General features: G+C 42.5%; 1 protein-coding gene across 2 annotated transcripts in view; it reads right to left on the bottom strand.

The window, feature by feature from the left end:
* ANTXR1 (ANTXR cell adhesion molecule 1) overlaps nt 1-9301 on the bottom strand; it is a 117527-nt gene extending 108226 nt beyond the window's left edge. The window contains exon 1 of one of the 2 annotated variants that reach the window (XM_083812094.1): nt 8787-9300. In XM_083812094.1, coding sequence (XP_083668220.1) covers nt 8787-8938 — 152 coding nt within the window. In that variant the 5' untranslated portion in view covers nt 8939-9300. Of the gene's footprint in view, nt 1-8786 lie in introns of both variants that reach the window. The other variant, XM_083812095.1, reaches the window with a different exon arrangement.
* Between the last annotated feature and the right edge of the window lie 3387 nt (nt 9302-12688).

The following is a 12688-nucleotide window of genomic DNA, read 5'->3' on the forward strand; positions in this document are numbered from 1 at the left end:
GTATCAGAGAGGACCAAAGAAAGATTATTAGCAGGGGTCTTACTAAACTAAACCACACAGACAGTGAGAAAATTGGTGTCTTATAGCAGATGAAGGGTGAGGTACATTAGGACTTGCCCTCAAACAAAAAACTGCTGCATCCAAATTATACTAAGCTATATACTGACAGAACAGAAATGCACAAAGCTCAAACGCAGATGCAAACTCCTCTTGAATGGAATAACTCTGAGATCTTGAATATAACACATCCCAGTCCCATCAGTGCCAAATAGCCCAAATCTTATCTGAGACAGTCTGAAAAATAGGTATTTAATGTCTTTAAGTGGTAAGGCATAAAAGAAACACTTGAACCATAGAATTATAGAATCATAGAATATCCCAAGTTAGAAGGGACGCACAAGGATCACTGAGTCCAACTCCTGGCTCCACACAGGTCTACCCAAAAATTCAGACCATATGACTTAGAGCACAGTCCAAACACTTCTTAAACTCCGACAGTCTTGGTGCCATGACTACATACCTGGGGAGCCTGTTCCAGTGCGCGACAACCCTCTCAGTGAAAAACCTCTTCCTGATATCCAGCCTGAACCTCCCCTGTCGCAGCCTGACAACATTCCCTCGGGTCCTATTGCTGGTAACTAAAGAGAATAGGTCGGCGCCTGCCCCTCCCCTCCCCCTTGTGAGGAAGCTGTAGGCCGTGATGAGGCCTCCCCTCGGCCTCCTCTTTTCCAGGCTGAACAGGCCAAGTGACCTCAACTGTTCCTCGTACCTCTTCCGCTCTAGGCCCTTCACCATCTTAGTAGCCCTTCTCTGGACACTCTCCAATAGTTTCACATCCTTTTTTTACTGTGGTGCCCAGAACTGCACACAGTACTCGAGGTGAGGCCGCACCAGCGCAGAGTAGAGCGAGACAATCGCTTCGCTCGACCAAATAGCAATGATGTGCTTGATGCACCCCAGGATACGGTTGGCCCTCCTGGCTGCCAGGGCACACTGTTGGCTCATGTTCAGCTTGCTATCTGCCAGAAACCCCAGATCCCTCTCTGCAGGGCTGCTCTCCAGCGTCTCATCACCCAGTCTGTACATGCAGCCAGGGTTGCCCCGTCCCAGATGCAGAACCCAGCACTTGCTCTTGACATTATAGCAATGGTTGCATCAGCCTCCAGAAGATATTGCAGCCAAGGCTATGTTAACCATAAACCAATTACTACCTCCTTCATTGAAATGTATGGTATTTTAGACCACATACAACCCTCTAAAAAAAGTATGTCTGATTAAAGTTTCACATCTTCTGAACTGTCTGGTAACACACATCTGAAGGCAGGACAGTTTCACAATCATACACTAATCAACCTTCTCCTCAAACAGATACAAAGACTATACTTCATGTTAAAGGAAAGCTTAGCTATCAACCTCCACCAACAGAAGTTCTATCCAGCCCTCACTTGCAACAGGACACTGCCCTAAAAAGCAGCACTAGCCTAGAAGTGTGAGTGTTCCTCCCACTTTATTACAAACCACTGAACAAAAGTTGATTGTCACTTAAAATTACTATTACAGCAAGGCAGCTGAGAATGAGATCCAGCCACAGAGCACATATGGTATGTAGGTCGCCATGTAAAAATGCTTGTCATTTGCCATGGCTCTGAAGTCATGCATTTTTTGAAAACAGCATTTGCCAGAACGAAGCTTAAAAACCAATTGCTCAGTTCAGTGGTGTGCCAGTCAACAGCATATCCTGTTTAAGTGTCTGCATTTGCAACTTCGTTCTGCAGGTCTTAAATGGCCTGGGCAGAATTTTCAACTTAGTGATGCTTTTTAATTCTCCATACAAGCATGGATTCAGCTCTTGCTGCACCTCCTCCACTTCATCCTCGCTCTGCTCTCCCACAAGCATTCCCATACTCATGCCCTCTAGAAGAAAACTTCAAGCACTTAAAGCTCCATCTCTTCTTAAATGAAGCCTTCCTACTCATCTAATAACACCAAGGAGAAAAAACCTGAAGCTCAAGAGTGAATATTTCTTGCTGGAGAAAAGTCCATGTAGTGGGTTTACACGGCAAGGTTTTGGTAGTGGGGGCTGCAAGGGTTGGCTTCTGCGAGAAAAATCCAGCAGCTGCCCCATTTTAGATAAGGCCCAGTTTCAGCTGGCTCCAAAGGGACCCACCACTGCCCAGGGCTGAGCCAATAAGTGATGTTTGTTGTGCCTCTGTGAGAGCATACTTAAGAAAGAGGGAAAAGAAAAACCTGCTGCACAACAGCAGCTGGGACAGGGAGGAGTGAGAAAGCTCTCTGAATCCACCAAGGTCCGTGCAGAAGGAGGGCAGGAGGTGTTCCAGGTGCCAGAGCTGAAGTTCCCCCACAGCCTCTGGAGAGGCCCCTGGTGGAGCAGGCTGTGCCCCTGCAGCCCATGGTGTACAACAGCAGAGCAGATTTCCATGCTGCAGCCCATTGTGTACAACAGCGGAGCAGATTTCCATGCTGCAGCCCATGGAGGAGCCCACGGCAGAGCAGGTGGATCTGCCCTGAAGGAGGCTGCAGCCTGTGGAAAACCCCCGCTGAAGCAGACTCTAGGCTGGAGCTGCGGCCCATGGAGAGGAGACCGTGCAGCAGCAGGTAACCTGGTGGGGCGCTGCCGCCTGTGGGGTCCCATGTTGGAGCAGTTTGATCCTGACAGATGGACCCTGTGGTACAGACCCATAATTGGAGCAGTTCTTGAAGAGCTGTTGCCTGTGGGAAGCCCATGTAGGATCAGTTCAGGAAGGACTCTATCCCATGGGAGGGACCCCACTTTGGAGCAAGGGAAGAGAGTGACCATGAAGGAGTGGCAGAGACAAAGTGCTATAGACTGACCGCAACCCCCACCCCCAATTCCCCTGTGCCACTCGAGGGGAGGAGGTGGAAGAGGGTGGATGGGGGGAAGGTGTTTTTAGTTTGTTTTGTTTCTCAGTTCTCTAGCTTATTAGTAATAGGTAGTAAATTTTTCTAATTTCCTTATGCCATGTGTGTTTTGCCCATCACAATAGTTACTGAGTGATCCTAATCTCAACTCTTGAGCCCTTTCCATAGTATTTTCTCTCTCTTTCTCTTTGAGGAGAGGTAGTGAGAGAGCGGTTGTGGTGGAGCTCAGCTGCCCAGCTGGGTAAAACCACCACAGTGTAATAAGTGGAAATTAAGAATAAGTAAATTATGCCTTTAACAGGAGAATGATACATTCTGTGGTCAAATGTGCTGGGATTTTGTACATCTAAACTAAATCCAAGGCGGAGACCCACCACATGGCTTAGTGTTTGCAGGGACAGAGAGCTGCACTCTGGCCCAGCCCAGCCCTCCAGCAGGTGCTTTTCACCTATTCACTGAAACATGGTGCTCCACAACCCTAAGCTATAGCAGCTCAAACCTTCCTAGTTTGTCTTTCTTGCAATTTTTAGACTCATTATTTCCATTTCTCCCATTGCACCTTCTCAGAATACTCACAGTGCTATTTTTAATTCACAAACTAGACAAAAACATAATCAAGCCCACAAACTCTTATACAAAGACTTCACACCAGTTATGTGTGCTCCAGATGACAGAAGTATATACAGGCACCTGATTCAGAGACTGGTATTGTTCCATATTCTCCTTAAATTTTTGGACTAACTTCAAGAAATCTCATAGCTGACAGAGGTGGCATTGACCCATGAAGTTTTGCAGCATCATTTTATTGAGCTCTTAAAAATAACACAGATGAGCCAAAGTGTCCTCTGTCTTTCCAAATACATCAGGAGAAATTCTGAGAAGACCAGATAGCACATAGATAGATGTTAGTGAGGTGATGCAATTCTTTAAGGAAACACTACTATCTTGTGCTGAACTTCATGAGACAGCTCACTAAAGCTATTGTCAAACATTTGAGATTACAGAGTTTATAGAGGCCCAGTTTAGAGCAGGATAAACCTCTAAGCCCAAACATAGTCCAAGAACAGAATATTCTTCTCTACCTGATTGGCCTGGGGTACGTGACTAACAACTAATAAACAAGTAAACATGGACTGAACTTAGATCAAGCAGTAAAGTGCAGAGTGCTGCAGGCACACTCAACTCTCATTATAAGACAGTTCCCACCCACCACTTGTGACAATGAATAGTTTACCTTGGATTTACTACTGACTAAAAACATGTACACAGGTCTTGATGGGCAATGATTTCACATGCTAAATTAGCTGGTTGCAATCAGTGTGACTACAGCAGACGCAGGAGAGAATTCTTCAGGCAACAAGTAAAAAGACACAAGAATGTGCAAATTTCCCCACACTACCTTGCCAACTTCCCTCAGCCCTCACACAAAACAAAGAAAAGTTATGCTTCCATACCCTCACAGGCCCCTGCCATCCATACAGAATGCATACATTGCTCTGGATCCAGGCCCGTGACTCCAGAATCACAGAATCACTGGCTATGTTTAGAATCATAGAATCACAAAATGGTTTGGGTTGGAAGGGGCCTTAAAACTCATCCAGACCAACCCCTTCCATACGAGGGACACCTTCCACTAGTTCAGGTTGCTCAAAGCACCGTCCAACCTGGCCTTGAGAACCTCCAAGGATGGGGCATCCACAACTTCTCTGGGCAGCCTGTTCCAGTGCCTCACTACTGTCTGAGTGAAGAATTTCTTGCTTATTTCTAATCTAAACCTATCCTCTTTTAGTTCAAAACCATTCCCTTTTGTCCTATCACCGCACTCCCTGACAAAGAGTCACTCCCCAGCTTTTCTGTAGACACCTTTAGGTATTGGAAGGCCACTATAAGGTCTCCCCAGAGCCTTCTCTTCTTCAGGCTGAAAAAGCCCAACTCTCACTGTCTTCTTAGGAGAGGTGCTCCAGCCCTCTGATCATCCTCGGGGCCCTCCTCTGGACCTGCTGCAACAGGTCCATGTCCTTCTTATGCTGGGGACCCCAGGACTGAACAGAGTACTCCACGTGGGGTCTAACAACTAGTTAAAAATGGATCAACTATGTGTCTGAATAATGAGAGGATCACAGGAAACAGGTTGGATTATTTGCTTCTTTTTGCCAAAGATCCTTTAAAGCCAAATTTTCTTTCACACACATACAGTTCCTTGCATGTTTTCCACACATGGGTATAAAGTCCTTGCTATGTTCACACACAACAGTCAAGAACACAGGAAATAATGCTTTTGACTTACAGCAAATACAGCAAAAGATTACTGAGAAGATTTACCCATTATTATTCCTTCCTCCCTACCCACAAATCAATTAAACCGGGGGCTGCCTCTATCTGATCTTCAGACTGCGCTTGTATGGAGTGCTTAAATACTAGAGCACTAGGTACCATGAGAGTCAGGTCAGTGGGTAGTAGTGTTCAGTAGTCAAATGGATGATATTTTTAGAATATCTGAACAATATTGGCAAAAACAAATGTTTTCTTTATGCTTGTCATCATCATCATGTTCAGCCTGGAGAAGCGAGGGCTGATAATGATAGGGCAACGGGGAATGGTCTTAAATTAAAAGAGGATAGATTTAGATTAGACATTAGGAGGAAATTCTTCGCTGTAACAGGTTGCCAAGAGAAGTTGTGGATGCCCCGTCCCTGGAGGTGTTCAAGGCCAGGCTGGATGGGGCCTTGGGTTGGCATCCCTGTCTATGGTAGGGCGGTTGGAGTTAGATGATCTTTAAGGTCCCTTCCAACCCAAGCCATTCTATGATTCTGTGATCATCTCATTGATTCCTCATTCTTCCTTCTTAATTAAGACTCTATCGTATCTCACATCCAGGTGCTCTTTGGCACTATCTTCTGCCATTTGTTTCACTACCATTTATTGTATATGAGTCTCAGTGCTGCAGTTAAAACAAGCAGAAACACAAAAGGATATGCCACCTAGGACCTGATTTACTTGGCAAGGAGCTGGCCCAACATGAACCGCAGTCCTCAAGAGTGTCATTGCCACACTTTTGGAAAGTAATTCTGCTAGCTTTAGGTCCAAGGGTCACAGTGTGAGAGGCCTTCTCTATTGCTACCTAAGCTGTGTGAGCATTCCTCTTAGAAGTAATGAAAGGCATGCAAGTGCATGCACAGAGATTAAGGATGCTTTCATAAGCCAGCAAGCCCACCTGCTACCTTTCAAGCTTTTGTTCTGTTAATTATATGCACATCAAGTCTGCGTACCATAGCAGGATTATTTCTGAATGACTGCTGGATTTTCTTCCCTTTCTTAACAATGAGAAGTGGCAGATTTGTTTCAGGTCCTCTGAGCTTGCCATCTGCATGGAGTCATGTCTCCAGCTGTATGCAGACAGCCAGAAGAAGCCTGGTTTCCCTTCAACAGTTTGCACAGCATAGTTGCAGGAGTCTGCTAAAGAGAATGCTTCAGGGAGAAAGAGCATCACTTCATGAGAACAGTCTGTAACACCTGCTTCTTCCTCAGTGCATTATGTGCTCACTTTGAATGGCCTTCATGTGGCCAGCATTATGCTTCAAGAGCCAGCACTGTGACAGGGACTATGTGCAGCTGGAACATGTACTGCGAGCAGCACACACATACAGGGTGCTAAATGGACTTAAGTAGTCACTCTGTCTAGGCAGGCCATGAAGCAAAGGGTCAGCAGATGGCTCTAGCACCAGTGAATTCCAGGGCTGTGTTTATTCTTTTTCTATTACTCCTCTGATCCCAGAAAGTAAGTTGCTTAATATTTTAATAATTTTCTTCCACCATTGAAATTTATATTTCATGTTTCCGAATGTAAATCTCACCTGCTTTGGTATCCTTTATCACCAGTACTTTCATTATTTTTTGAGCAATGGCAAATAAAAGCAGCAACATGAGCCCTGAATCTATTATTATAATTTCATAGTTTGCCTGAAGGTCTCTATGGGCATTCAGGACCACTGCAGCATTTTTGAAGACATTCTCTAAACCCACTAGAAAACTAGAAAACCCAGGCTAAATAAGACCCAAATTTTATACAACTTGAGCTTAGCATCTGAAAAATGAAAGAACGTCTTAAAGATAAAGGATATGGGATAATCTATTCTCCCACAGTCTGCAGACTCCTCCAAATTCCACCAGAGACCATCAAATTTTTTACATCAATGGACTTTGCATCAGACCCTGTTCATTTCTGCACCAGAAAAAAAAATCAAAACAAACAAACAAAAAAACACCACCAACAAAAACCAACACACTACCAAAATAGGAAACCTACATCTGTTAAAGTAGGAGTTTTTTGGATACCTTGATATGTACACTGAGGTAACTTGCATACTTTAAAGTTTGTGCCAAGCTTCATATTTCCACCCAAATTTTCCTTAAGCAAGCCTAGAAAGTCATGTCTTTTAGTAAGAGGACAGGAGCTTGAAATAAGTGGTTGTTAAAATCATATCCATCAGATTTGATAAAACCTTCAGTTCTGCTTCAGCTTTCAGGGAAACTCAGTTTGCAAAAGCTGTCTGCATTACAAATCATGCTTTGTTTTTCCAATATAGCAGTAGAGGTAATCCAGCTAAGAACAGACCAGCCAAAGCAACAAAATGCAACACAGGAGAATCTTTCTCACTCAATGAAGTGGAAAATAAAAATAAAAATAATAAAAAAAATCTTTCCCCTGGAGTATTCAGATAACTGGCACAACAAAATATCCAGTGTACTTGTCTCAGTCTTACATTTTACCCAGTATTTTGTAATAAATTGTTATGTAATTCCAAGTCATTTATACAAATGGAATGTGGCTGCTACTGCAAAACACTCAAGAGGATCAGACAGAAAGCTTCATCTGCAAGCACTTTTGGCAACTTGAAATACTTTCCTGTCTCTGAAATTTATGGTTATAAATGTTAGTTCTATGCCTCTGGCACATATATGTTCCAATATTTCCAAACTTGTGGTTCAAAATAACTATTCTTAATTAAGAAAGTTAGGAGAATCTTTTTAGCTAGTACTTTTTACACTTTAAAAAAAAATGTTGTATTGCTTCAATTCGAAGCATTCCAAAGCTCAGCATGTATTTATTTCATATTGCTCAGACTAAAATCTGAAGGCCTCTAAACAGGCAAATTTACTAGTGCCAGATCAGAATTAGTGATAAAAAAGTGAGTAGGCAGTTATCTTCAGTATAAAGAGTTAAGCAGTCAAAATATGCATTTGATTAACAGGAAACAAAGAAAATGTGACTCAGCCAGGAGAAAAATAAAGTTCTCTTTTGAATAAGACACTCTAGCTGTTTTCCATCACAATGGCCAAAATCAGACCCTTTTTAAGGCAGTAGCCACCTCTCAGAGCCTGGTCTTTACCTGCTTTGATGCACAAAAATTCTTTCTGAGACAACGAACACACAGTACAGAAGCAGACCTCCAGGCAGGCAAGCATTTTCTCCATGTTTTCAGCTACAAAATTAATGCCTGCAATAACTCCCCAGCTCTGCTTTTATGAGTGCCTCAACTTTCACAGTTCATAGGGAAATTGGCGTGACCAAGGTTCTGCTCTTCTCCCAACCGTTCTTTTAAGAAACTACAGGGTCAAGTACAAAATAAAGCTTTTGTATCGGCCACAACAAAACTTCTAACTATCTGATTTACAAAGCACAATTGCATTTAATACTAGATCTACCAAAGTTACCACAACAACAACGAGAGAGTAGTAAGGAGTTTCGCAGGTCCCTTGGGGACACAGTGACTTCTACAAAACCAAAATCTGAAGAAAACCTCCTCAGTATCAGTATATGATATTCCAGTTCATGCCAGAAGAAAAAAAATAATCTTTCAAATAGAAGAGTAGAACCGACTTACTTGTCTAGAATGAAATACAAATCAAATCCTCCGTAACAGGCGGGACCACCATTCTCTCTCTTTCCACCTTGTCCATCACAGGCTATCATAAAAGTTGCTAAGAAGAGCCATTTGAAGCCAAATCTGAAGATGCTTTGCTTTGCAATAGCCATTATATCCAGAGAGGACGAGAAAAAGAAATGTCTTCTTCCACGGCTCCTTTATTTCACAGGCTTCTCCACAAAAGCCATTCAATAACCTTTAAGTGTATATACAGGTATTTTACTCCTTAAAACTCCACTTGGAACAGTTGCCCTCAGGAATTGCAAGACTTTCCCCCTTGTTTCCCTTGCACTTCTGTTTCTTGGTTTCAGATTTCAAGATGCACAATACTGTATTTCACTTTTTTTTTTTTTTTTTAAAGGGACTTGACCCTTAGTCTCCCTTGCAGCTCTCTGAAAGCAGCACCATTGTTTTCCAACAGGAGCAGCAGCTGCCTAACAGATCTTGCTTTATCACAGACCTCAGAAAAGACAGGGAGGGTTTGAATCCCCCCCCGCCCCTCCCCCCCCCCCTTATTATTGTTATTATTAAGGATGGTTTTATTTTTTCTTGCCAAAGAAAAGCTCAGATAATGCCACCTTGTGGTGAAAAAGCAAGATAACCGGCGTCTCTGGATGTAAAGCACATCGTTTGTGCACCGAGCATACAAAGCACATGCTACAGTGGCTTTGGGTATGAACATACAAGCAGCTTTCTTAGAGCAGTCATGCAGCACTATGCAGAGGTATTTTCATTTCCCTCATTGGCTATATCTGAGTTTGAAGCTTAAAGGCTTAAAAACTTGGAGGAGCTTAGCAAAAATTAAAGTGAGAAGGTACGAATTTCATCCTTTCTATTTTCTCAGTCTTGAGAAATACCAAGAAGTGCCTCTGCCTATGATCATACTTCCTGCTTGCTATCCTTAGCAAGCTTACTTCAGCCACCAGGGTCTAAATCCCCCCCTCCTCCTGCAGACCTTGCCAGGAAACAGCTTCAGCTGCACTCACATTTTCAGTCTTCTTCTACAAACAGTACCACAAGCTCCAAAATGCAAGCAAGTCAACTCAAAGATAAGACCATTCCCAAGACAGAGCAACCCCCAATGAAGATAAGAGGTAAATTAGAGATCCCAGGAATGGGAGCATCCATCCTTCCCTCTCAAATCCTCTCATGAGAAGAGGATTTTTTTTATTTGTTATATTTATAATAATATATATTTATTATATATTTTTATTCCTTTTTATTTGTTTCTGACTGACTCTGAGATGAACAAATACTTAACAATTTAAAATAGAATAAAAATACTGTACTCAGTAAAATAATTCTAGCCTGAAGCTAGCAGAAGGAAAGAAGGTTGATGGTGGAGGAGATCAGATACCCTATGCAGCCGTGGGTTCAAGTTGACAGAAGGCCCAGCAGAGCTTAGGAGCAAGCCATCAAGTGAGTCACCAGATGAAGCACAGAACACTGAGATGGAGCAAGCTGCTGACAAAGTGAAATGCTGTGCTTTCTGCTTTGTCACTGATGTTCTTCAGGGCCAGTCCTCTTCATGTGTCTGTCTTAAGAAAGTGTCTTTTTGTTTATGAAATGGATAACAGCAGCAAAATTATTGAGACACTATGAGAAAAGCAGCTCCATAGTAGGAAGCCCAAGTGAAAGCCAGGAGGGCTGTTGGAATATCTGCCCCTCCTTCACTAAAAATGCTAGGAACAAAAAATATTTTGAAGACCATAGCTTTGTGTGAAAGACCTGTCGGTTCTTGGAGCGATAGTGTGTTGTATTCTTTGTGTGAAAGAAGATTACAAGCAAGGTGTTTCAATTGCATGCAGCATTTCAATGGTTCATTAAGCTCCAGCTCATGCCCTTGGTTTGTGACTCCAACTTGCAAATGAAAATGATGGGGGAAGTGGCATCAGCAGGCTTTTGTTTGTTTGTTTGTTTTGTTTTATCATCTACTCCCCTATATGTATTAGTGGAGCCTTTTCTGAAACAGCGTGGAAGCTGGTTCTGTCAGTGGTAATAGCAGCACTGCTGAGAGATGAGACATCACACATGGCAGCACTGTATGGGTTTTGGAGCACCTGTGTCTTTTTTGAAGAGGTAGCGGGGATCACAGTTGAGGTGGTGAGCTGGTTTTGGTTCCCTTCAGTTCACCAATATCTGACTTACATGGTGGACAATGGCTTCTGTCAAGATCTCAAAATCATGTTCCTCAGTTTTCATGGCAATTTAGGAAGGTGTTAGAGCAGTTTGCATGGATAAAGGAGACCTAAAGAATTGCCAACATTGATACTATTATCACAAATTTATCTTCACTGTACAGGAATTACTTCCCTGTCTTCAGTGTAGATAAGTACTTAAATTCACCCAATGTATGCATGGATGGTGCAAATCAGCATAACTCTACTAGAATCAGCAGAGCTATACTGTCTGATGTTGTGTAGAACAAGGGACTACTCTGGGTAATGAGTGGTGTGCCTTTACATTTAAATTGTACATCCTATAACATATAATTCAAGGCTGACACCCAGTGGCCAAGAGGGTTTTTCTTCCTTGGATTGCTCTAATATCTCAAGAGAATCAATAACTCCCTTCTGTCTTGCTTTTTTTCTGACATAGTCGTGCTTTAATTTTGTCTCTGCTGCAACATGTAATGCTGTATTACATTATTATTCTGGGGATTACCATTCTTCCCATTGCCTTTCTAAGAAAATCTGCTCTTTGCATCTATATGTAACATCTCACCCTCCTGAACAGTAATATCAGGCTTAACAGATAAATATATTGTTCGTAATGTATTAAAATTAAACAACACAGGAGAAAATATGGTGTAGGAAATAATTCTGCCATAATCAAAGAAGACCATGCAGTTTCTTTCCAAGTTTTATTTCTACCTAAAACAGCCTAGCAGTAGGGGTTACAGTAAAGCAATCTGCTGTCCCCTTTGTTTAGTGCTATGTGTTTTCACAGAATCATAGAATCATTAGGGATGGAAAAGACCTCCAAGATCATCTGGTCCAAACATCCCTCTACCACCAGTGTCACACCCACTAAGCCACGTCACTAAGCACTACATCCAACCTTTCCTTAAACACCCCCAGAGACAGTGACTCCACCATCTCTCTTGGCAACCCATTCCAATGCCTAACCTCTCTTTCTGAGAAGAAATTTCTCCTAATTTCTAACCTGAACATCCCCTGGCGCGACTTGAGGCCAAGGCTATGCAGTTCTCAACAGCCTTGCTTCCTCTACTCAGCATTGTACATATATTCCATTTCCAAGTACTTTGTCAGTGCTAGAGAATCCTTGCAATACCTCTGCAGCTGTTTCTTACACTCATTTACAGTTAGACATGATTCAGTGTACTCCACTCATCTGTTATGGTGTCTCTTTCTGTGTAATCAAATTTAAACAAAGATAATCAGCCCAAGTCCCACTGCTCCTGGGCTTTGATCAAATGTTGAGGAAATCACTAGAGCCTTCTCTTTTTTAGCATTTCTGAAAATCAGGTGGCTGAATTTGACCTCCCTTCTCAAACCGAATAACTGTTATACGAACCTGAGGCTGAAATTTGTAAATGCTCTAATGTCCAAGTCCAAACCACAACACGGGATTCTCAGTCCCCTGTGTCTTACAAGAATGCAAACTCAGTATTCTCCTTATCAGGCTGTCAAATTTGATCGTAGAATTAGACAGCATTAATTCTCCCTGGGAAGACATTAAAGTGCATGAACCCTGAAACAATTAAGTCTAAATAAGGTATTAATGACAATCTAGAAACATGTGACTAACTTTGATTCGAGCAAGTGAATACACAAACAACAGTGATGAAGCGCTGTTCATTTAAATCAATATTAGTTTTATCTGCAGATTGGTTTCCT

Source organism: Anser anser (assembly GCF_964211835.1).
Source record: "Anser anser genome assembly, chromosome: 26".
NCBI classification, from domain to species: Eukaryota; Metazoa; Chordata; class Aves; order Anseriformes; family Anatidae; genus Anser; species Anser anser.